A 24,298-nucleotide genomic window follows, 5' to 3' on the forward strand; every position below is an offset into this window, starting at 1 on the left:
ATCAAATCAATCAAATCGTACTAGTAGTTCCTGAGATTAGCGCGTTCAACCAAACAAACGAACTCTTCTGCCCCGTAGGTGATAGCTTGATAATATGTAGCCTATAGCCTGACCCGACCTCTTAGTAATATTCATGCATAATTTCAAGTAAATCCATGCATGAGTTTATCCCGGACGTACATACAGACAAACAGACAAAAATTCTAAAAACTATATTTTTGGCTTCTATATCGATTGTAGATCACGCCTCAAGTATTCTTTTAAAAAAATCCAGTAACTGCACGTATTTTTTTTTGAAACTTTCACTGACTTTTTTAAAAGTTTAAATAAACTCGGGCTCCTAATGATACGCAACGCGTACACCTCCTACGGCGAATATATTGTTATAATTGCAGTCAGTGGTAAATATTATGATTGTGATCTATTGTTGCGAACGAGCTGGTAACGTCGCAGTTGTGGACGCCAAATACGCGGAGTCGGAGTCAGGAAATCTCCAAGTTATACGACTGTAAATATACGCGCGACAGCAGCGCCTCATCTGCGCTAAGATTTTTTCTGGAACTTTTTAATATATTATTGCAGCCATTTAAGCGATATTTTGGCATCTATCGATATTTGTCCTACGGTTTGTCAGGACCAATAGGACGTAAATGCCACTGGCTATCAAAGTGGCGTCCAGTATTCGGACGCCAAAAGCAGGTGGACGCCAGTTTAAATGCATTTTTGTCTTCAGAGGACGGCTGTTTGTTTGAGGGATAAATATATATATATATATATATATATATATATATATATATATACATACACTAGATTTCCGCCCGCGTTTTCAAAGGAAAACCCGCATAGTTCCCGTTCCCGTGGGATTTCCGGGATAAAACCTATCCTATGTGTTAATCCAAGTACCCTCTATATGTGTGGTAAATTTCATTGTAATCGGTTCAGTAGTTTTTGCGTGAAAGAGTAACAAACATCCATACATCCATACAAACTTTCGCCTTTATAATAGTACTAGCGACCCGCCCCGGCTTCGCACGGGTGCAATGCTGATACTAAATACACTACAGAAAAACTGTGAACGTTGTATATAAAAATATAGCGGCCCGCTCCGGCTTCGCACGGGTATAAAATAGATAGCCGGGCGGCCGGCCGGTACCGCCGCAAACGCTGCGTCCCGCAATTTTTAAATCTGTAATATCTTCGAAAATATTCACTTAAATCATACGGTGTAAAGGGCCATATAGATCTATATTAAATGAACAATGTATTCAAGGTATTTAATTGGTTAAGGATTAATGCTGTATTGGTTAAAATCGCTTCGAAAATTAGCCATTATTTGTCGTAAAAAGTAAATGACAAAAAAAAGTTATTGTGGGTTATCCATAAGAGATAGACATATACCATCGCGGACTTTTCTGTGGACCTTTTCAATGTGTATAATACTTAGTACATTATTTGGATAAAACTCGTAGGGTTCAGCCTGCGTTTGCAATGTAAGCGGAAAAAATGTAATTTTTTACGACATCACATTAGAAACCTCAAAAATAACAGTACTTCTCCACAGCTCCACTATTTAATGTATGTTATTATACATATAAACCTTCCTCTTGAATCTCTCTATCTATTAAAAAAAACCGCATCAAAATTCGTTGCGTAGTTTCAAAGATTTAAGCGTACAAAGGGACATAGGGACATAGGGACAGGGAAAGCGACTTTGTTTTATACTATGTAGTGATTAAGAAATAAGAAGATAATTTATATATATCTTAATATATATAAATCTCGTGTCACAATGTTTGTCCTCAATGGACTCCTAAACCACTTAACCGATTATAATAAAATTCGCACACCATGTGCAGTTCGATCCAACTTGAGAGATAGGATAGTTTAAACATGTAGGTACCACGGGCGAAGCCGGGGCGGAAAGCTAGTATATATATATAAAATAAAACACCAAATTAAAAGTCATATAATTATTTAATAAATAGTCTCTTCAAGATTGTAAATAGATTGACAGGATCATTGTATTATGGATTCGTGGCTGCTTATGTTAGTATGATTTGGTTCGTAAATTTTCGTGTTATTAACTTTTAAGATTAAAAAAACAATTGAATAAATTATTGTTCGTTTTGTTAAACTTAATTTATTTATACACTTTTATTAAGAACCAATGGGTCGTAAGTAATTTTGTCCAATGATATCAGCGGGGAGATGACAGTCTTTCCATGGCACTGAATGGATTGTGAATGGACCGGGTCCTTCTAGCGTTACTGAAAAATAAAAGAAAATTAATGAGAATTAAAAAACTAGTCTTAAGTAAGATAACTGCAATTTTATGTTTGGTTGTGTTATTAATATATAAACCGTTTGTCGGAAATAATTCGTGTTCAGAAGATTTTCAAGTTTAGGTGGACAGTTCTTGAAGAAATAACAGAATCTGTTAAACTGAACATCAACATTTTTGAAGTGAAAACTTCTTTAGCGGCGTTGGGTATAAAATCTTAAACTCGCGTCAGGACACGTGGCCTGATCGAAAAAACGTAAGACGGCCATTTTTAGCCCTTATATTCCATGCGTAAGACGGATACCATTCCAAAATATCAAACATACTGAACGTTAATAATCAAGTTTTCACTTCTGCCGGCACTCCCGGAGTGCAACCCGTCTTTTTTTTCTTAATTGTAGATAATTTATTTTCGAATTGAAATAAAGATGCTTGTCTTAAATTTTTTTTCGGTAAAACATCTAACGTTATGTTTTAAATATTACTATAAAAATAATAAAAACAGCTTACCCGTCATCCCCGGTATGAGAGTAATGTTGTACTTTCCATTGAACATAGTGAGGGGCCACGCGTCATCTACTGACGTGACGGTTAGTGTTGTGCCTGCTACCTTAATATCTAGAGTCAGGCTCGCGCCTAGATATTTAATTCCTGGAAAAAATTGTAATTTATGAATATTCAGATAAAAAGAGGGTCTAGAATCTAGACACTGTTTTTGTTCATCTACACTCTAGACTTTATACATTTTGAGAGCCAAATAACTTGGCTATGTAGTAAAACGTATACCAGGTTATTTTAATTAGCATCGAGGCAAAAGTGAAGACGTACTAGTTAATGATAATTGTAAATTAAATCGTTGTTTGTCATCCGGAAAGTCAAAATTGACATAGTAAAAACACGATAATTCCAGTAGCTTTCAAATGCGGCGAAGGGATCAGCAGCCAGTGTACTTACTCCGGGTCTGAGCTCCGGGTATGTGTAACTGCCTCTAGGTCCTTTGTCCGTGGATGTGTTTGTGTATGTGTGTGCGTGCGTGCGTGTATTTGTGAGTGTGTTTGTATGTGTGTGTTTTTATGTGTGTGCGCGTGTGTGTGTGTGCGTTTGTGTGTGTCACCACTCACCCCTCACAGTGAAGCCGGTGGCCTCTGGCGGCAACTGCGGCGCGGCTATCACCAGCCGGTCGAGCCGCGCGCTGAGCCCCGCGAACCCGAACACGAGCGCTTGCAGCATGCCGCCCATACCGGTCAGGAAGTTTACTGCGCCTACTGATGGACGGCGGAGCTCACTCCATATCTGGTAGTTTTAATAAATAAATTTGTTGTGTTTGGTCAATTTAATTAATTCTATTGCTACACAGCAAACAAAAAGCACGAAAAATGTCACTAATTATTGTATTTTTTGTACTATACATAACACATTTCAGCAAAGAAACGAATCTAAAATGGCGGCACTAATCATTCCGTCTTTTCTCACACGCTATATCTGTCTTTAGTCACACTTATGAATTCGAAATGTCATTTTTAGTAGGTATGATCCGCCACTTTAGAATCGTTTCTTTATTGAAATGTGTTAATAATGCAAAAAATTAATAATTGTAAGGCAAAATATCATTTTACATTTTTTTTACAATTTTTCCTTCTTTTTCCAATATTTCCCCATCAGCTCACCTTAAAAGGCTCCCGCACATACGCATCATAACTTCTATTGAACAGCTTCGCGGCGCTGAGATTGTCGCCGACCTGCAGCTGTCCTATCGCGTGCATGGACCACGTCATCGCGGGCCCGTTGGGGCGAGTTACACTCTCGTAGTATGAGAGATCGTTCGCTCTTGTTGATCTGGTGTTAAAGTATATTTTTTTTATATTAACATTATTCTAGAGGCAGAACAGTGAACCAGCAATTTAGTACTGGATTTTTTGTGTTACGCGTGGTGGTAAGAGATCTCCATCGTCCTCCGATATAATTCCAAATAATAATAATCATCTTTGCTATTGTAAATTTACTGGTGACCCTGGCTCTGAAATCACTGATTACTAATAATTAGTCTTTTTTCTCCAGTAAATGAATTTTAATGCAGAATATTTTCAATTGTACCATAATTACCATTCAAAAAATATCCACGTAGAAGTTTCGTTTAAAATAGCATGACCTACATAAAAAATGGGCCACTCGCATATTTCTAAACAAAATACACTAATGGCTTATTCAGTGCCAATTTACAGAGTCCTTTTCAATTGCCACTATTGTAGAAAAGGGTTAAGTGCCTTTTTAGACCCAAGCTAAAACATGCAACTTCATCTGCTCTCAAAAGGATATTTTTTTCTATTTTTCCAACATTTTTTGTGACTGCTCCCTCCACTATAATATTAGCGGGTTAGCAATAGCAGAGGTAAGAGGTCTAATTGAATATTATATTATTACGTTCAATGTTATATAAGTCTGACGATCTATAAGTCTGACGATAGCTTATCCAGAATCGATTCTAATCATCCATGTCTATTAATATCACTAACTAACTGTCGAGATATTAAATTCCTCAAATCGAAATACAATCCTAGGCATAACTTTTGGAGAGCAAATTATCCTGCACTTAACAATGAGCTTGGTTCTGTCGATTGGCTGGATCAGTTATCGAATCTATCAGATGTTAACGATATGGTCTCTGCATTTTACAATATTTTGAATTCTGCTATTAAGAAACATGTCCCAATACGAAGTGGATTTAAATCTAAATACCCAAGTTGGATGAATATTTCATTAATAAAACGCTTAAAGGAAAAAGACAAGGTTAGAAGGAGGTTTCATAAGTATAATAATCCACGTGATAGCATAGAATATAAAATACTTCGTGAGCAATGTCAAAAGTTAACCAACAAATGTATAAGTGATTATAAACATGCTATAGAGTCTAATATAGCAAAAGATCCTAAAAAATTTTGGCGCTATTTTAAGGATAAAGCTAAAACTAATTCTTTTATACCTTCTGAAATGCATCTAAGCGATTCTACAACCTCTACTGGTCCAGGAATAGCGAATTTATTTGCTGAGCACTTTCAGTCAGTGTATACACCCGTATCCGGTCCGACAAATCATATAAATTATTCCTCATTAAACCACCATAATATTTCAAATGTTTCCTTTTCTGAGACAGAAATACTTAAATGCATTCAAAAACTTGACTACAATAAAGGTCCGGGTTCAGACCAAATACCTTCACTCTTTGTTAAACGGTGTGCCAAAGTTCTCGCCCTTCCTTTATCATTGATATTTAATAATTCATTAAGATTTGGTATTTTTCCATCATCGTGGAAAGAAACTAGGATAATCCCACTCTTCAAAAAAGGCGATCGTAGCAATGTTTGTAATTATCGACCAATCGCAATTTTAAGCTGCTTCCCAAAAATTCTCGAGTCTTTGCTAACCCCGCTCATTTCTAGACATATTCATCACTCAATATCACCCCACCAGCATGGCTTTGTTAAAGGACGCTCCATACACACTAACATGGTAACATTTATTTCAAACCTTTCTTATGATGTTGACAGAGGGAAGCAAGTAGATGTTATATATACAGATTTTGCAAGCGCCTTTGACAAAGTCGACCACTCAGTTTTGATACAAAAGATATCATCCTACGGAATATCGGGCCCCCTGCTTAATTGGTTTCAATCGTACCTCAGAGAGAGACCTCTGGTAGTATCAGTTAACGGCTATACATCTAAATCATACCAGGCAACTTCAGGCGTGCCTCAAGGATCACATTTAGGCCCTATTCTCTTCGTCATTTTTATAAACGACATAACTGTTGCTATTAAAAACTCACAAGTTTCATTATTTGCTGACGATCTTAAACTTTATAAAGTCGTCGATTCAGTTTATGACGCACAATTGATTCAAAGCGATCTAAATAATATCCAATCTTGGTGTGAAGCAAACAAAATGATTATAAACCCAAAAAAATGTTTTCACCTTATATGCACTAGGAAAAAAAATGTACTTAAATCTAGTTTTGATATTAATCGTGTTCAAATAGAAGAAGTCAAAGAAATGAGGGACTTGGGTATTGTGATTGATGGGAGCTTAAAGTTTAATTCGCATTTTGACACAATTGTTAAAAAGGCGAATCAGATGGTTGGTTTCTTGAAGAGAAACACAAAAGGATTCCGTTTTAATAGTACCAGGATTATTCTGTATAATAGTATGGCTCGCAGTGTTCTTGAATACGCGAGTGTCGCTTGGAACCCCTACTTCACCGTTCACTCTCAACGACTGGAAGCTGTACAGCGAAGGTTCACTCGGTATCTTGCCTTTATTTCACCTGGCATTTCTCATAGACGCCCCTACTATGATAGATTGGCCTTTTTCAAAATGGATAAACTTCATGATAGAAGAGTCTCCCTAGACTTAACATTTTTGTTTAAGTTGTTAAACGGAACAATCGATAGCCCAGATTTGCTCAATAGTATAATGTTTAATGCTCCCCGTTCGATTCCCAGAAAACCTATCCGAACCTTCAGCGTTCCACCTTGTAGAACAACTCTCGGTTCAAACTCACCAGTTTTTCGCTTATTGAGAACCTACAATGAATACCTCACTAAAGTTCCGAACCTTGATATTTTTCACGATAGTTTACCAATGTTTAAACGAAAAGTGCACAGATCATATCACATCACGTTTTAGAATTAAGCAATATTGAATTAATTTACTTACTTTAGTTGTATATAACATCCTCATTAACTGCATTTATCTTTAGTTTTTCTTATAATGCTGTGTACATCTATAATAGGGTCAAGCATTAGAATATTCTTACTTTGTATTTATTTTTAAGGAATGATGTATGCGCGATCTGTCGATGTACCTTAAAAAAAAAAAAAAAAAAAAAAAAAATGTTCATAGATGGTGGTAATAGCTTATCGTCAGTCAAACCCCCAGCTTATTTGCCCGCTCTATCATAGGCATTATAAAAAAATAATGGTTTTAAACTATTTATCAAAATACAAATAGAGTCTTACGCCGCGTCGTCTATCTATCTGCCTATCCGAGGTCCGCGATAAACTCAAAACTAGATAGTAAGGTTTGAGTAAGTATATAATTTATTAAGTAATAGACATCGCAAGCGAAGCCACTGATGGAAAGCTAGGTACCTAAGGTATAAGAACTTAAGAAAAACCTATGTTATTCGATAACAAAGTAAGTTTTTATTGATAAAAGACTTTCTTTATTATTTTATAGAATAGCAATGACAAACAAATTCACAAATAATCACAAATTTATAAAATTAGCCTACTTATATTGTTAAAATAAAATAAAAATCTTCAATAACTACATGAAAAAATATATAATTAATCGTTAACGCATAATTACCTGTTATACGTTTAAGTTGATAGATGGAACCAGTTTCGGTCTATTTAATCAAACACAATATTCCAAATTCAAAAGCAATATTATTTATTTTTCAAATTCTTTTATTATCCAAATACAAGTTTTGTAGCTTAGCAACAACCTTCTTGATAGATTTAGGGCTGATTTTTCAATGCTTGGATAAAACTTATCCGTCCAATAAAGTATTACACGATAACATTAAAATGTCACGTAAACTGTCAAATACGGGCAATTAGAATACGTTTTTAAAATGGTAGTTTTATACATTATTCGACGAATAAATTTTATCCAAGCATTGAAAAATCAACCCTAAAACTACTGACATTTATACAATGTTGTTTGCAGTTCTATTTTTAAAATTAAACTGTTCTTCAAACGTTGTAGGTATATGCAATATCTAGGGAGCGGGTATCCCAATAGTACGGCATCAGCCTATTTGATCAAAATAATATCTCCTCGCGTATAGCCCACTAACTACGGGTGGTTCTTTGTTGTGGTATTTTTTAAATAATTCATTGTTGCATGAAGACATTCGAAATTCAAATCTAGCCACGTTCGAAATTCAACACCGCCAATTCCAAATCCGACTAGCCGAAAACGCATACGAAATTTAAAATTCGCCCATTCGAAATTCGTTCGAAATTCAAAATTTACCATTCGAAATTACAAATTCGAAATTCAAAACTCACATATTCATAGGATATTGGAGCGGGTATCCCAATAGCACGGCATCAGCCTGTTTGATCATTTCCCCTCGCGTATATCCCGCGAACTGTGGATGGTAGTCTAATACTTCGTCGTAAGGTAGTGCTAGACTCCAGGCTATGTCTGCCCAGCGGTCTGGTTCTTTGGATATATAGTAGGACTTGCAGAGGCAGGCTACGTATCTGGAAGGATAGAAAATCGAATTATTGGAATCTTTCTTTTTCTCAGAAGCTTATTAAACTAAATGGTGTAAGTGTACAGAAAGTAAGAAAATTATACCCTCAATAAATATCAGTTGTATTTCAAGTTCCAAAGTTATTAGAATATTAATAATGTAGGATTATTCTATTTATGTAAGTATTGATAAAAATTAAACATAAATCAAACTAAGATTATATGAATTAGTGTCTTACTGTGCTAAATAAAGGGAGTATCCAGCGACGACATTGGTGAAAACAGAGTTGGTCACATTGCTGTGGTCTTCGTCAGGTCCCATCACATCTGAAAAGGAAAATTATGAAGATGTATTTTAATTATTATAAATTGACTAGCTTCCGCCCGCGGCTTCGCCCGCGTGGTTATAAAATTTAAATCACATTTAAGTATGAATAGTATGAATAGCTTGGTTACCCAGGACCCAATCTCAGGAATCGTTTATTTTTAACCAATTTCTATTCTTTCAAAGCGCGTAGTTTCCTACTTTTCTGATTTTGACTTCATACTTTCTATTCAGAATTTTCTAATGTAGATGAAAATAACAAAAGAGTATAATATAATCATACTTGAAATATCATAAAGACCAGTGGTGTAGTTGATGACGGCGCGCGACGCCCAGAAGTCAGCGATGTTGGTGACGATCGAACAACCGCCGCACTATGGGACAGAACGGTATAAACCATCTCAAAAATCTATAACTTTTTTGTTTCTCGTACTTTTTACTTGAATTTTGGTATACGCAGTCTTGAATAACTACGCTATAATAAACCAAGTCCATTTTTGTTTTGGCAATTTTATTTTTTTGTTTAAAAACAAATACAAACAAACTTTCGTAAATTTTCTTACAAAAATCTTACATTATTTAATAATTTTCCTCTTATCTTAAAAGAACAAACATTGCTTATGTATTAAACAAACATTTCAAGGCTTATACTTAAAAAAAAATAAAACTTAGAAAATAATAAAATAATTCTGTGCCTCCAGTGAATAAGGGAATAACTCAAAAACAGCACTTTTCAGGAGAGACAAAAAACTATATATCAATACTAAATCTTTATTAATTCAAAATTTTAAGCTTGTATGTGTAAGATATGATGTTAGACTATATTTTTACATATGAACACATATTGTAACAACCCCATAAATATACTTTTTTCGTGTTTTTTTGTAGTTGTGGCCTTATGAACGAGTACTTCATGGAATAACTCAATGTATTCACATAATTTTTTTTTTACTCTTTGCAATATAACGACTTATGCCCTTATGCACTATGTTCATAGTCGCACAACACGACTTATATTATTGCCAGTTTTGGTTTTATAGAAATGATGTGACTTATTATGCTTGAAATTTGTGTACTTTATGACTCAATTGAGGCATTTTAGTGGAAAAACTATGCACGTAGCTTGAAAAACGAATGAAATCAACGGGTTTTTTTATCGTTATTAGATAATAAAAACAAAACAACATTTAGGTATTTATGCATTTAACCCTAGAAGTCCAATCTACGTAAATTTGACGTATGAACTCTTCTATATTTACCATCGAATCGCTGCAAAATCCAGAACCAACTTATTAGCCGTCGAGACCTAGCAGTACATAGTTGGCTCATCCCGGTAAATTCCGCCATTTTGTTGTAAAGAGTATGTTGTGCGTCATTTTGACGTATAATTGGGCTTTTCGTATCTTTTAAGATTGTTTCAAATTTTTATTTTGTGATTTATTTGAATAATTTTTTTCCAAGTCACGTTTCACATGATATCTATAGTATTATACTATAGATTGAGTTATACTCAATGGGATCCAGACAACTTTTATACTAAGGACGAAGAACCTTCAATTTTAGTAAATGACGATTATTGTCCTCCGCTGGATTTGGACTTCAAGCAAGGGGATTGGGTGGCTGCAGAAGATGTTGTCCGGAGTAAAACCGAATATGTTATGGGGTTTTGTTACCCATGTATAATGAAAGTCGTAGATTGTAAAATAAACCTTTGATCTATCTTTCAATAATACAGTACTATGTTGTTAATGCCATACAATGTTTCACCAGTCACCACAATGAGTCTAGTCTGTACATCTTAGCAGGAGACAATCTTTGAGTATTGGTATCAACTGCGTATTGCGTTTTGCGTATTAACTATTGTCCTAGTGAAAATTAATCGTCGAATCAATTTAAAATTCGATCAAGTGCGTTCCGTTTCGAAACGCCACAGATAATAAAATATAGATAATAAAAGTGGCAACGCCACAATGTCATGGTGGTATACATTGAGGATACAAGCACTATAAAGAGATAAGAGAAGCCCGAAAACCATATTCCTGTATGTTCAGTTAATACAGGAAAGGTTATAGGTGGTCAGTGGCGACTGGCGATATTTTACGGCATGATATAGAATTTTATTAAAATTTAATTAATTCTTACAAATAAATTATCATTTCATTTCATTTCATTTAATAATTTCTATATCATATAATATCAAAATAATGTAGATAAATAAAGAAAAAACAATGAGCCGCAAAGATTTTATGAAAAATTAAGCACAGATTTGAAGGTACCTTGGATGCAAATACGACTTGTGGCACGCACTTTGAAGAGACTCTACGTGACAATAGCCCAGTTTTTTTCAAAATATGTGGTACCATAAAATGTTTACGAAAATGCAGGACCAAAGAAGTATCGATATTGCGGATTTTTTTCCTATAAAAAAGGCAAATTACCAAAGCACAGTGGCTAAAACGCTATATGCGGAGAAAACAATATTCATAATAATTGTCAAGACTGGTTATAAATACTTTTTTTTAAGCGACTATTATAGACTATAGTATTATTGTCTTGATTATTGTAGTTAGATAATTTTTAAAAAAAAAGATTAAAAACGAGTTATTTTTTAAAAACTTACCCAATTATAAGAAGAAAATATAAGTTTAACATTTTTGTTGGCTTTTTTTAGATGATTCAATTATCGTTCTGTATTTATATAAACAAAGAGTATAATATCATTAAAAGCACTTAATGTGTTAACTGTATTTTTAATATCTATTGCAAAAAATAGTTAATTTCCATAGAAATATATTAGTATCCCAAGTTAACTGATATATACCTTTTTTAAAAAATATAAAGATTTGTTGTTGCAGATTTATTGAAAAAACGATTTAAAAATAATAAGGAATAGTGTGTGTTGTTTCCGTGCAGTATTCAAAATAATAGACCAATAGCAACACGGCATTAATGCCAAACTGGCTCATGTCGTCACTTGAACCAATGACACTAAAAGAGTTGTTCCTTTATGCTCATGTTAGAAAAATGACACAAATGCGTTTATACTAAAATAGTGTTAGGACTGATGGAACAAAATGAATTAAGTCTTTATTCAAAAAGTATAACTACACATACGTCTTTGTGTTCGTGGGTACTTTTGACTCGAGACGAATAGTTCCTTTGCGATTGCCTAAAATGATGGATAAGGTAACTTATACCGTTATTCACACCCTACTTATACCGTTTGGGTCATTCGAAAAAATGGGTTAGGACGCAGCTAGAGATATGACCTTTTGATATGTTGTGTATTTTGACGAGCTGAATCCAATGGTGCAATAAAAACCAAAGGGAATAACTCGTCTTACTCCCTTATTCACTGGAGGCACAGAATTATTGAGTTGAGTAGTTACCTATATTAAAAATGTTACAATAAAACAACTGTTCCTTATTAAATACCAGAAGCTGTTTGGATTCTTCAAGCAATTCTTTTGGAATTTTTGGTCTTTTTTAAATAGGTATGTTGTCTTTATATACTGGATATACCAATAGGGATCTGTTGTATACAGCAAGATGTTTCTTCCATTGCAGCTGAACGCGAACACTTTCGGACGTGATTTAACCGATTTTTTAGTGTATTAATATAATATAGATACGAATACAGTGATGTATATATATATCACCGCTGATAGATGAAAATTTTCTAATAAATATTTTTCAAGTCCTTCAGAATTTTACCACTTATTAACAGCGGACATAGGTATATCGCGGCGAACACAAACACACTCATTTTTATATTTTTAGACTTTCAACAGTTAGATTACTGTGAAGAAGTATCTCAATACTTTGTTATAAATGTTGAAATTGTTGGGGTTATATAGGACCTGAGTTTTAATAACTTATGCAAAACCAATGAGAAAAATGATAAAAAAAAATTCCCATACAAATTATTTAACCTATAGGCAGATTACAATTAACGCAATGGATTCTACAACAATATAATTCTTAATTAATTATGTTAATGTTGTTATCATAGGTGTGAAGGTAATAAAAAACTATTTTAAGTTATATATGTCATTTAGAATTTTAATAACAAGTAGAAACGTTAAATTGGTTTACATAAGTTTTTTCTCCCTCTCTTCACATTTCAGCATCTAGCTCGAAAAGGCGCAGTAATGACGCAGGTTTTTTTTACCTTTTTAGAATCTTGAATAACTAAAGAATCTAAAAATCATAATAACTCAACTTCGGCAGCTTTCGGCAAAGACGAAAACTCAATTTGAAAATGAAAAAGACGATAAAATTCAATGATTCACAAAAAAATTAAAATTAAAATGTGGCAAAATATTTCGCATAAAATATTTACTAATTCATAAACTTCAGATCCTAGTCAATCCAAAAATGTATGATACATATTAATTTTAATGGGAAACTTAGAAATTATCATACGTTAAACTTCAGAAATAGATTACGTGCTAAGTAAGAAAATATGACTACTCAGGTTTACTGTGAAATTTAATGAGATAAAACTGATTTAAATTTAATTTCATCTATTTTATCAGATAGTTCGTTTATTCAGGAATGTAATGCCACCAAAAAATCGTCTGTACGACAATTTTGACCCAAACCATTTTAGAGATGGTTTATACCGTTCTGTCCCATAGTGCGCCGTGCTGAAATATATAAATGGTGTTTTATTTTTCATTTTTGGTACATGAATTGCATAGATTTCTTATAATAAAGCATTCGAATGCTATAAAACTAATTATGTATCAGATTATATATTGTTTAAAACTTTTGAATTTATTCTGTTTTTTACCAATTAATGTTAAGACTGCGTCATGGCTTTTTTTCAATGCCACAAGGCGTCGTGAGCGTTTCAATTCTTTTCAATTAGAACCACGACACGAGTTTTTTCTATGTGGGTTTTTCTGATGTCACAAATCACAATGCATCGTGAGCGTTGCCATGATTTTATCACAGTATTACCATATTTCCTACAGTATGGCGACGAATGTACTTGTGCAGAGAAACGGAGGGGAACTGGCGGGGGGTCGGGCGACGCGGGCCGCTTAATGCAATCACGCTGAGTTTGCATTAACTATCGCGAAAGGACGACACAGTCGTATTTTTTGTGTAATTATTTTATTATACATAGGTACTTACATATTCTATTATGGCGCGCAAAAACTGTTCCGTTTACGGATGTAAATCTACATTGAAATCCCAGATGGAAACAATATTTCAGAAAGATTGTATTAATTGTATCTGTTGAATTAAAATCAAAGCTATGTATATGTTGTCCTCATTATTTTCTAATCAGATTGTACATCCCAATGCGAATGCATTACTTAGTTAAATGTTATAATATACAATTAAGAACATCCAAAAATAGTGTCCACGTAAATATTTAGCAGTGCAATATCTGTAATTATATATTTATGAACAAATAATTACATCAGATTTAATAATCGCAATTATTTTGAATGTACATATCAATAAATGATTTCATCATAATATTAATAATCACAATTGTTTTATTTCCCATTTGTTGCAACCCTAGCGTATTTTCGTGTGGCAGCGTAAGTACCTACGCTGGCGGCGGCATCGCGCGACATCAAAGGCGATTCCTTACTGTAGGAAATAATATTGTAATACTGTGATTTTATCTTTTCATTAGAGACAAAAATATGAAATTTGCCAGATATTATATTTCGATATTTTTGAAGTGAAACTTCTTAAGGCGCGTGAAAGTAAAATTTCTAGGTCAATGCCGTACGTCATGTAGTAAGGCGAAGATTTTGGTATTTTTGAATATTGCCTATGAAGTTTCACTTCTGACACATATGCTCAGCACACACGCCCTTTTTTAGAAATAGAACCTAGTTGAAATGCCACAACACACGAGACGTGCGAGCTCAGCGACTGCATCGCGGCAGTAGCCAGTTCATTATTATAGGTGTTTTTCTTCCTTTCCGCTCCATTTAGGTAAGGGAGGGAACCTTCCCAATTCTTAAAAATATCTTAAGTACCTATAGATTATTATTAACCTAGTGATAATTTTCGTGTATTTTTACGTACGGTATTCTTCATCTCTATGTGTGTAGAAAAATTCAGCTCAAAGTATGGGCTAAATGGAAGTTTATCCTTAAGCATATATTAAAGATTTCGCCCACCTTCAGCCACTCCTCGTCTCTAGTGAGCGCGAGGTATTGTCTCGCCGCGAACGCGATGCAGCCCGATATGTGCTGCTCGAACTCGGCCACTTCGGGACAACATGGCTGCGTCACTTCTGACCCGGTGTACGCACTTTCCCAGGGAAATCTGGTGATATTAAAAGGTATTCCAAAAAAGGCTATAATGGACCTGATGGATTGAGTTACTTCTGGCCTAGTATACGTGTATTTCTGTAGGTAACATGATATTTTTGTATTTTAAGTGATTTCCACGTAAAGGAGGGAAAGAAGAATGACAATACGACGTTTTCCATGGAAATTTCGTAACTTAGAATTTTCCAAAATAAGAGAAAGGGTCTTCCAACCCAGTGTACGCGCATTCACTTGGGAAACTGACAATGTATTTAAGTGATTTTCCCAAAATAGTGGCAAGATGGATTGGTACACTTTCGATTGGAAATCTGGTTGTAATGCAAGGTACTTAGCAATTTCAAGACCACACGTCAATTATATAATATGCGATTTTCCGCGGAATAAAATTCTTACGACACTTTATGAAGTCGACTCCCCAAAATTACATAATTTATTTCTTTGTTTAGTAGGTACTATGTTTTATTTTATGAACTCCAAAGACCATAATTGCGAAACAAAATAAAATTAAAGCATACTAAAAAATAAACAAAACTAAGAATTACTGGCGCCTGCCATTTTTTATAAACATTATTGTGTCGAACACAATTTGCCTACTAATGTTGTGAATTCTTTTCTTGTTAAATTACGTTTAAAATTTCTTAAACTTTCCCAGTCAAATGAATGACTGAATCAATAAAATAAATAAAATTAGGTATAGCAATATAATTTTTACTTACTATATTTTCTTGCTTGTTTGTTCTGATTTAACCCAAAAGTCAATCCGGTTGAAGCCAGGGCAAACGGTTAGTCCAATAGACTAACGAAAATATATTTTTGTATATTATAATTAACATTTACCTGTATCCCTTATTCCCAGTGATCTTAGCAAGGTGTGCTGCCACGTAAGCCGTTTCGAGTCTGTACTGTAACAATTTTTTGGCGTATTCCGGATATAGGAGTAAAATACTTGGATATATCCACATTTCTGTGTCCCAGAAATTGTGCCCTGAAAAATGGATAAGTAATAATTTAAAATATGGTACTAATATTATAAATATTGAAAAAGTATTCTGGTGTTTTATTTTGATAATTAGGTAGAATGAAGGCCTACTGTTTTTGATCAAGTTTCGCAAATAAGTTTAATGTGCTTATAATTTATATACAGTACATGCATTTTATAAAAATAATATTATATTATAATTATTAAAAGCTGCAAAAAATAAACTAAATTGACAAAAAACAATGTTAATATTCTTAAACATATTATCAATACTACTATAGATAGTAACCAACCTTCATAATCTGTCAAAGAGCCACCTCTAGCCAACCCTGTGGGACTCAAGCCAAAGAATCTCTCCGCTGGTTGGTGAGACTCAAGCGAAGGTAATGAGCTCAAGTAATAGTACCAGATACCGTTTACTATCTTAGACTGAAAGTACATAAAAATACATATAATTTCCAAATGTCGTGAAGTTATTAATTAATGATTTAGTAGGATTTAGTAAGACGAGTTCTTTCACGATAAAATAAATAAGAAGATATGAAAATTAATACATTTTATTCATTTTAAAGATAATTTTTCATAGTAAGATTTACTGCTTGTAATCTGCACATTCGATATCTTAATAGGAAGAGCGTAAGACTCTACTTAGTATGATTAATTGAATTACACATGTATTCTTAGAACTAGTTCACTAATTAGTACCTACAATGAATGAACTCTTTATTTATAGATGCTTATAAAGAGTGTATGTTAGGAACTGAATTTTGAGCATCATCATTTTTGTGTTATTAATTTTCGTATTTTTCAAAGATAAGAGCAATATGAGCTTCATTTTTACAATTAAAATACTGCTATTATTTAAACAATAAGTAAAGGAACAAATTATGAGATACTTTGTCTTATTGTGATAATACAGAACAATAACTCACAAGGTATAAAATATAAATAGAAAATGCATAATAGATAGCCAGCGATGAAAGAAACGTACCAATTTAAGATTTCCCTCAATTTCCATGCTTGCTTCTTGGTAAAGTTTCCCCCATTCTTCGACGTGTTTATCGAACAATTCGTCCCCGTCCGCCTGCAATACTGTTCATACGTGTAACTTGACTATCAATTTATTACGACGATTTTAGAGTTTAAGTTATTATGTACTATAGATTTATATTATTTATATGGACTATTCTACTCTTGATAAATTACATCAATAATAAATACGACAACAGTTCAACCCTTGTTATTAACCATGTCTACATAATGCAAAGATTTAAACAAAGTCTGTATTAATTGCAAAAAAAATCTATAAATATAAGCATCTCTACAACCAACCTTTAACAAACTCCTTCCTAGCTACATCCTGATCATTATCCACAGTCATGACAAAAGTAAAGACCCTCGGCCTGTGCTGTGGTACCACTAAATGGTCAGGCACAGAGGTCCAATACGCACAAACATCGACCAGCATTGGCTGGTACTCTGGGTCTTCAGCGACTCTGGTCTTTCCACACGATCTCCAAGAAGGTCGACCCTCAATTATCTCAGGTGTGGGGGGAGCAAAGTCTATATCGCTACTTTGTGGACCTGGCAGTTGTTTTATGGTTATCCAGATCTCGTGGTGGATGAAGTTTGGATCTGTTGACCATTTATTTTAGTTGTAATAGTCAGATGACATGGAAAAATATAAGTGATGGATAAGGCGTTATAAATAGAACCTAAAACCTAAATGAGTGATACTGTCAAATAGTGTAATTAAAAAAAGAATTTCAGTTTTTCGATAATTATTTCCATTTGCTTACTCACTTACATACCTAGTGAAAACTTACTATTCAATTTAAGTTAAATTTTATATCCTAGCTGAAAATTACAAGCAAGCTTTAGTCCTTGAATCTTTGCCTAACATAAATTAAAATGGTTATCACATTTTGTTGTAATATATATTCTGTGTTTCGTAAATTGTTATTTCAAATAATCGTTTTTATGTTACTTACCAACATGTGTTTTCGGCACCACCTCGATCTGATTAACAATAGCTCTAGTGTAATACCGATGCGCGTAAATTCTTTGCGTAACCGTAGACCGATCTCTGTCTACAGTGACTTTGAAAACTCCTCGTTTGGTATCCAAACTGTACACAGGGCTATAAGGGTGATGTGTGAGGGTTGAATTCAGTCGAATATTTGACCAGGCTGGTATCCTTGCTCTGCGACTTTCGCCCTTACGGCCGTTGTAAAGGCCATTCATGTATATTGTGTCGCTGAAGACGTTGGTAGCTACGTGGCCGTTACCTATGGACGCCATGAAGCGGTCGTCGGTTGGGAGGCTAGTGGAATAGATGGATTAAATATTAATAAGCTACCTAATATGATGACGATGAAGGATTTGAATATTTGTCTATTTGTTCCGATTTAAATAAAAAAAAACTAGTTACTTTACCGCACGGTGTTTTACATACTGTAGTAAATATAGGTAAACCAAGTATTGTAACTAGAACAACAATAATTTTTGTCATGTCATTATCTAACCAATAGCTTCAATGTAAGTATGGCGTGTAGAAGTGATTAAAATAAAAGTATTTGTATAGGTACTGTTAAAAAAAATTACGTAAATAAATTAAAGTATTTAAGTAATTATCGTACTAGGTTAGTTTGTGCAGTTTTAATAACAAACATTTATCTGTTGAGTTGATAACCTACTTTTACTGAATTCGGTTATAAATAAAAAATTCGGTGAACAGAAAAAAATGTTCAAGAAATCATGAACAAACTAGTTAGGCTACTTAAAAATGGAATAAAATGTAGGTTTTAAATATTTTTCTATCAATAAACATTACATCTTACCAATAACTTGTATTTCAAAAATCAAATACTTACCTACCTAACCTACCTACCAATAATTCATAATCATCATGTACTATAAGTTTATTCCTACTTATCCAACTGTCCAATTTGTTTCTTATTATATTATTATCACGACAAATTGACTAATTTATTCAGTTTATGAATATGATAAACACATAACTCAAATTATGTATATAATTTATGTAATAATAGTGTCATTGACCCCAAGAAAAGTGCAAGAATGTAAACAATCATGCAAACACTGCTATTTTATTACAATTAAAACTTACGTATGAGTCGAAAATATGTCGTCTCTCTCACTAACATCTTCACTTTCCACCTCATGCTTTTCCACAATTCTATAACCAGATCCTTTCGTGGCCAAAAATATGACCACCAGAGCGGCTGCCGTCAAAACCGCTAACATGGCGGCAACTTGCCTATTTCGCGCCAAAAAGTGCCACATCCAAGGTTTTACTTTTTTACTTTATTTTAAAAAAATATAGCATATCACGTAAAAGCTATTAAAAATACTATTATTAGTAAGTACTAAAATATTAATTAATGAATAAAATTTTATTATCGCACTACGTTTTTTACCACACAATACTTTTAAACAATATTTGACACTGGCACACGACGAACTGTTCTTTTTTTTTAAACTACCGCGTATTCTTTTTTCTTTTTTTTTTGAGTTAGCGAAGTAGGCAATGGTCAAAAGATAAATGCGGGTAGCGATCGCGCTTGTTCAACGCAGCGTCACCCTCTAAAGTCTAGATTATGCGACCTGTGTGACATGACACTAATAACGATGATAATAATGTGTAGGGTCGCCGCTTTGTTTTAACATCCTGCATTAATTGAATGAATAGCACTGTTTTACACAAAGTGATGGAACGGGGACAATTATTTTTAAAGTACGTAGTTATGAATAACATAATACAAAAAATGAATAAATTGTGTACGGCAGTTTTTTAGTTATTTGGTAGAATGTTTGAAGGTATATTTTATGTATCTTACACTTCTTTTTATTTTAATTTAAATATAAAGAACTCGTCCTCGCTCAATACGTCATGATTTCTGTGGAAACACATCAAAAAAAAATTAGTATTTTTTTTGATATGGTAATATTAGTATGTAGTAATATTACCATATCAAAAAAAAAAAACAATAACAATAAATTCAAAGTACCCGTTACTTTAAAAAAATACCGTTGCATTTCCCAAGACATCGTTGACAGCCCTGAAACAGTAAAGCTCATTCAATTGTCACTTCCTTATTGTATTAAGCAGATAGATGCTATTAACGAACGACTCACAAAAGCATTGTCTAGGATGTAGATGAACCGAGTTAATTAGTTGAACCTACTAATTATCAGCTGCTATCACAGTCCCTTTAATTATAACTGGCTTGTAGTTAACGATGTCCCCTGCGTTTAAGGTTTAACCTAAACGAAGTACATAACGTTCTTGTAGCGATAAAGTTTGTGCCAATAAAAATATTATGTATAATTATCGATCATTTTAATAATTAATAGCATTTGGTTTTCATGAGAAGTTGACATATTAAAATAGCTTTAAAATTACGCAAACCCATTCAACTTGATAACTATGAAACTATTTTTTACCATATTTTCATCCACATTTTACAAGAATCATTTGAAATTTCAAAATTATGGAGGCATAAATAGATACAGATGTCAGATCTAAAAATATATACCTAATGGATGCATCATCACAACTGATTAGAGACGATCACAGGTAATCAGAATGAAATATAATACATGATAAAATGATATAACTTGCTGTTAATAGTTGTGGTATCATCGCGGTATATTTTTAACACGCTATTTTTTCAAATAAAAGAATAGTCTTTGTTGCTAATATTTTTAAATTTAAATTATAATAAAACTTTTCTTTCGTGCATCAAAAAGCATCTTCACTTTTAACTGTCTTCATTAAATAATAACAAGAACAAGAAAACAGTTAAAATACTTATATAAACATCATTTGTTTATTTTATTTATACGATGCAAATTGTAATTAATTAACAAGTAATTAAATAATTGAACCGCAAAACCTTCCTTTTTATTATCTGTAAGCTTAGAAAGTTACTTATTAGTTTATTGCTCGCTTTACTTTTCACGCACGCACAAGTCTTTTGATATGAAATTAACTTTTCGCCAGGTTACTTCATATACTTTCATAAACATAAAACAAACCAGGCGTTTCTTTCCCATATTTTGATGATACGTTGACAGTAAAATACATACGACAGTATAAAGTTGACGGAACCTAAAATTGTGTACATAGTCTAGTTCTATTGTGCTATCGAGGTCGGTGTGGTAAGTGAAAATGTCATAACGTCACTGGGTAACAGAGCGGCACCGGAGGGTGTACGGTCTGATGGTTCAGCTACTGGTTCCATTTTCCAATCGATCTAAAACAATAAATGTTACGTAAAAGGTTTTCTTTTTGGGGGTCCGTGGACTTGATGTGGAACTGAAGCTCTGAGGTTTTGTATTGTATTTGGAAAGTGGATTTAAAATATTAACAGATTAGTAATTAATGAGTTTTTTATAAGGGTGAAACATCCTGCAGGGGTAAGATTAGGGAAGAAATTGTCGCTATAGATTGATGAAATGAAATAAGTGCTTAATTTTAAAGGCATTTCTGCAATCTGCATTGGCATATCTTCTTCTTGTATATTATATTTTTACATCATAAAATCTCTAACAGACATTAATAATTGATTTCATTTAGAATAGACAGTGATGGACACGGTTATAATTTTTAAACAAACACACGCAGCATAATTAAATGTAGCTAATTAGTAATTAACGTTATTACAATTAGAAATTATTATTGCTGAGGCACTCGCTTCTGAGATTGATGGCATCCTACTTCTCATTTAGTTCAGTAGGTTAAAATACATAATTTTACATATTTTTGAAGTGAAACTTCTTCAGGCGCGTTGAGAGTAAAAGTTCAAGGTCACGTCATGGCAATACCGTCACGTAATGGAGTAAGGCGACGATTTTGGTATCTCTGAATCTTGCCACTGAAGTTTCTCTTCTGACATATGTGCTCGGCACACACGCGCTTTTTTCACTTTTGTACCATTTTACTAACTGCATCATCTAGAAGTAGAAATAAGTTTACTTAGCTGCATTACACGTGGGCGTGGCCAAGAAATTGATATAGAGATTTTCTATACAGGTTGATGTCACTGTTATACTTTGGTACAAGCCAAGTGAAGTCTTGGGCTATTTCTAGGACATTGTCGCATCTATTTTTAACCTCTCACGCGTCCTACTATAAAATACTGATTTAGTTACGAGCAAATAATGTACGTAGGACGCGTGAAGCTTTAAGACGTCCTGGAAGTTATATAATAAGTACGCATATATTCTACAATTATTATTAGGCACACTTTGATTACATTACATTGATAGCAGTTATCAAAAGCTAATTTTATAGAATAATAATATTTGAATTACGATAAATAACACAGAAGCAACAATTTTAATTAGTGGATTTAATTACATAGGCATCGAGGCATATCTTAACTTTAATAATTAATTATAACAACCTTAGAAATTAATTTAGTGAAAGTAAATTAACAAGCACAAGATACCATCCTAAATATATCTTCAATTATTGAATGGTAGCTGTAGTACATAATCGTATGAAATTTAAAAAGTACGTCTTCCCTAATTCAAATTCACACTGATTGATCAAGATAATATATGTACTTTTACATCTAACTTACAAATCTATACATTTAAGTTTCAAGTCCGTGTCTATCCCCACAAAGGCAGAAATAATATTAAACAATATCTAATGGTAATGATTAAAAGATTCAAATACAAATCTTACTCGCTTCCGTAAGCTCTGCTAAGTTTGATACTAGATGGCGCTGATAGGACGTCCGAAAGGATGTACCTGTCACGTCATGACGTACCTATTCCGGAAATCGATTCAAGACAGAACTTCATATCATTTAACCTCAATCACAATTTATTTTTTATTCTTCAAGTCTGCCGTAATAATTTCCAGCGAGAATAAGCAGGTGGTTAGAAGTGTGATAGTCCGGAAAAACGGTCTCTCCGGAAATATTTGCTTTATTGATATTAGCATCTCCCCAGACCATTTAACATTGGTTATATTATTTCGCTCAATTCTCCATCTAGACGCAAACGATCCAACAATAATTGGCAACAGAAATCACACCAAAAAAGCAGGTGGCTAGTGAGATATGATTGGAGCAAGTCATTATCCTGGTGGGCGGCGGAGCGTGTCGCCCCCCGTTCCGCACGGCGGCGCGGTCGGCCACCTTGACAATCTTAAGACCGCGCTTAGCTGACTGATTCACACGTAGCCTGGAATGATTCTATTGGAGAGAAAAACAAGAAGCACAATTCAGGAAGGAGTAAAGAAAAAATTGAGAACATTAGAGGAACGCATTGAGAGAAAACTATGGTAAAACTAGGGGATCTTCTTTTGATACTAGAGATCATATAAGGCGACTGTAGGAACTGCAACTTTTAAATTAACATGGATATCTTCTATACTTACTATTAGAGCAGATTGTACCACAGCTTCCATTCAAATTACCCACTTGATACTAAATTTCGAAACTACACAAACTTGAAAATTCATACATCAATGAACTTTAAACATTGATACGAACCTGCGCCGTGATCCTTGAGTTGTGCCGTAATAAGCGCCATTTATCATACAACGCAAACACATGAGCTTCATTACCCACAGCTAATAATGCAAAATATTATCTTTGACAAGCGACTTGTAAAGCGAGTACTTAGGAAGAGGTCGAAAGGTAGAAGGCTGCAACGATAGCATCGCGATTTATTGCTACGCTCCGGCGAAATTATATAACGTTGGAGGAACAACAGAGCGAGATTTAGACTGATTATGTCCTTGGAAGACTTGTGTTATTTATTCACCGATAAAGCCCATTTTAACTATTTATTCGATTAATAAATAGTTCTAAATTGAAGTTATTAAGGTAATGAACTCTCTGGAGTACACGGCTTCCAGTTTATGCGTCCTGGTGGCTGTGGTCGTAAAATTTATTTATGTAATTTAATTGCATTTGTCTTTTTGTAACCCCTCGACTTTATATTAATTTAAGTAGACATTGCTTGACTTGCTTTTAACCTAGTTTTACTAGTTTGGATCCCATATCAATGTAAGCAATCTCTCTACTACATACTTATTTAAATTTAACTTCATATGATAATGTTAAAGATATTTTATGGTCTAGAACGGTTGTAAAACATCATTA

General features: G+C 33.7%; 1 protein-coding gene across 1 annotated transcript; it reads right to left on the reverse strand.

Moving 5' to 3' along the window:
• Nucleotides 1-1,967: 1,967 nt before the first annotated feature.
• Nucleotides 1,968-19,803, reverse strand: LOC149910148 (protein-glucosylgalactosylhydroxylysine glucosidase). The gene is made up of 14 exons (XM_090110745.1): nt 19,282-19,803; nt 18,143-18,474; nt 17,484-17,786; nt 17,143-17,243; nt 16,445-16,580; nt 16,010-16,157; nt 15,020-15,167; nt 9,151-9,241; nt 8,782-8,869; nt 8,353-8,550; nt 3,949-4,117; nt 3,403-3,574; nt 2,792-2,932; nt 1,968-2,267 (listed from the first exon to the last, which is right to left on the reverse strand). The coding sequence occupies exons 1-14, from the start codon at nt 19,455-19,457 to the stop codon at nt 2,158-2,160; spliced, it is 2,313 nt and encodes a 770-aa protein (XP_089966871.1). The 5' UTR covers nt 19,458-19,803; the 3' UTR covers nt 1,968-2,157.
• Nucleotides 19,804-24,298: the final 4,495 nt, after the last annotated feature.

Source organism: Colias eurytheme, chromosome 2 (assembly GCF_061535395.1).
Source record: "Colias eurytheme isolate Ceu_HAF_F1 chromosome 2, ilColEury1 Martin Lab GWU primary, whole genome shotgun sequence".
NCBI classification, from domain to species: domain Eukaryota; kingdom Metazoa; phylum Arthropoda; class Insecta; order Lepidoptera; family Pieridae; genus Colias; species Colias eurytheme.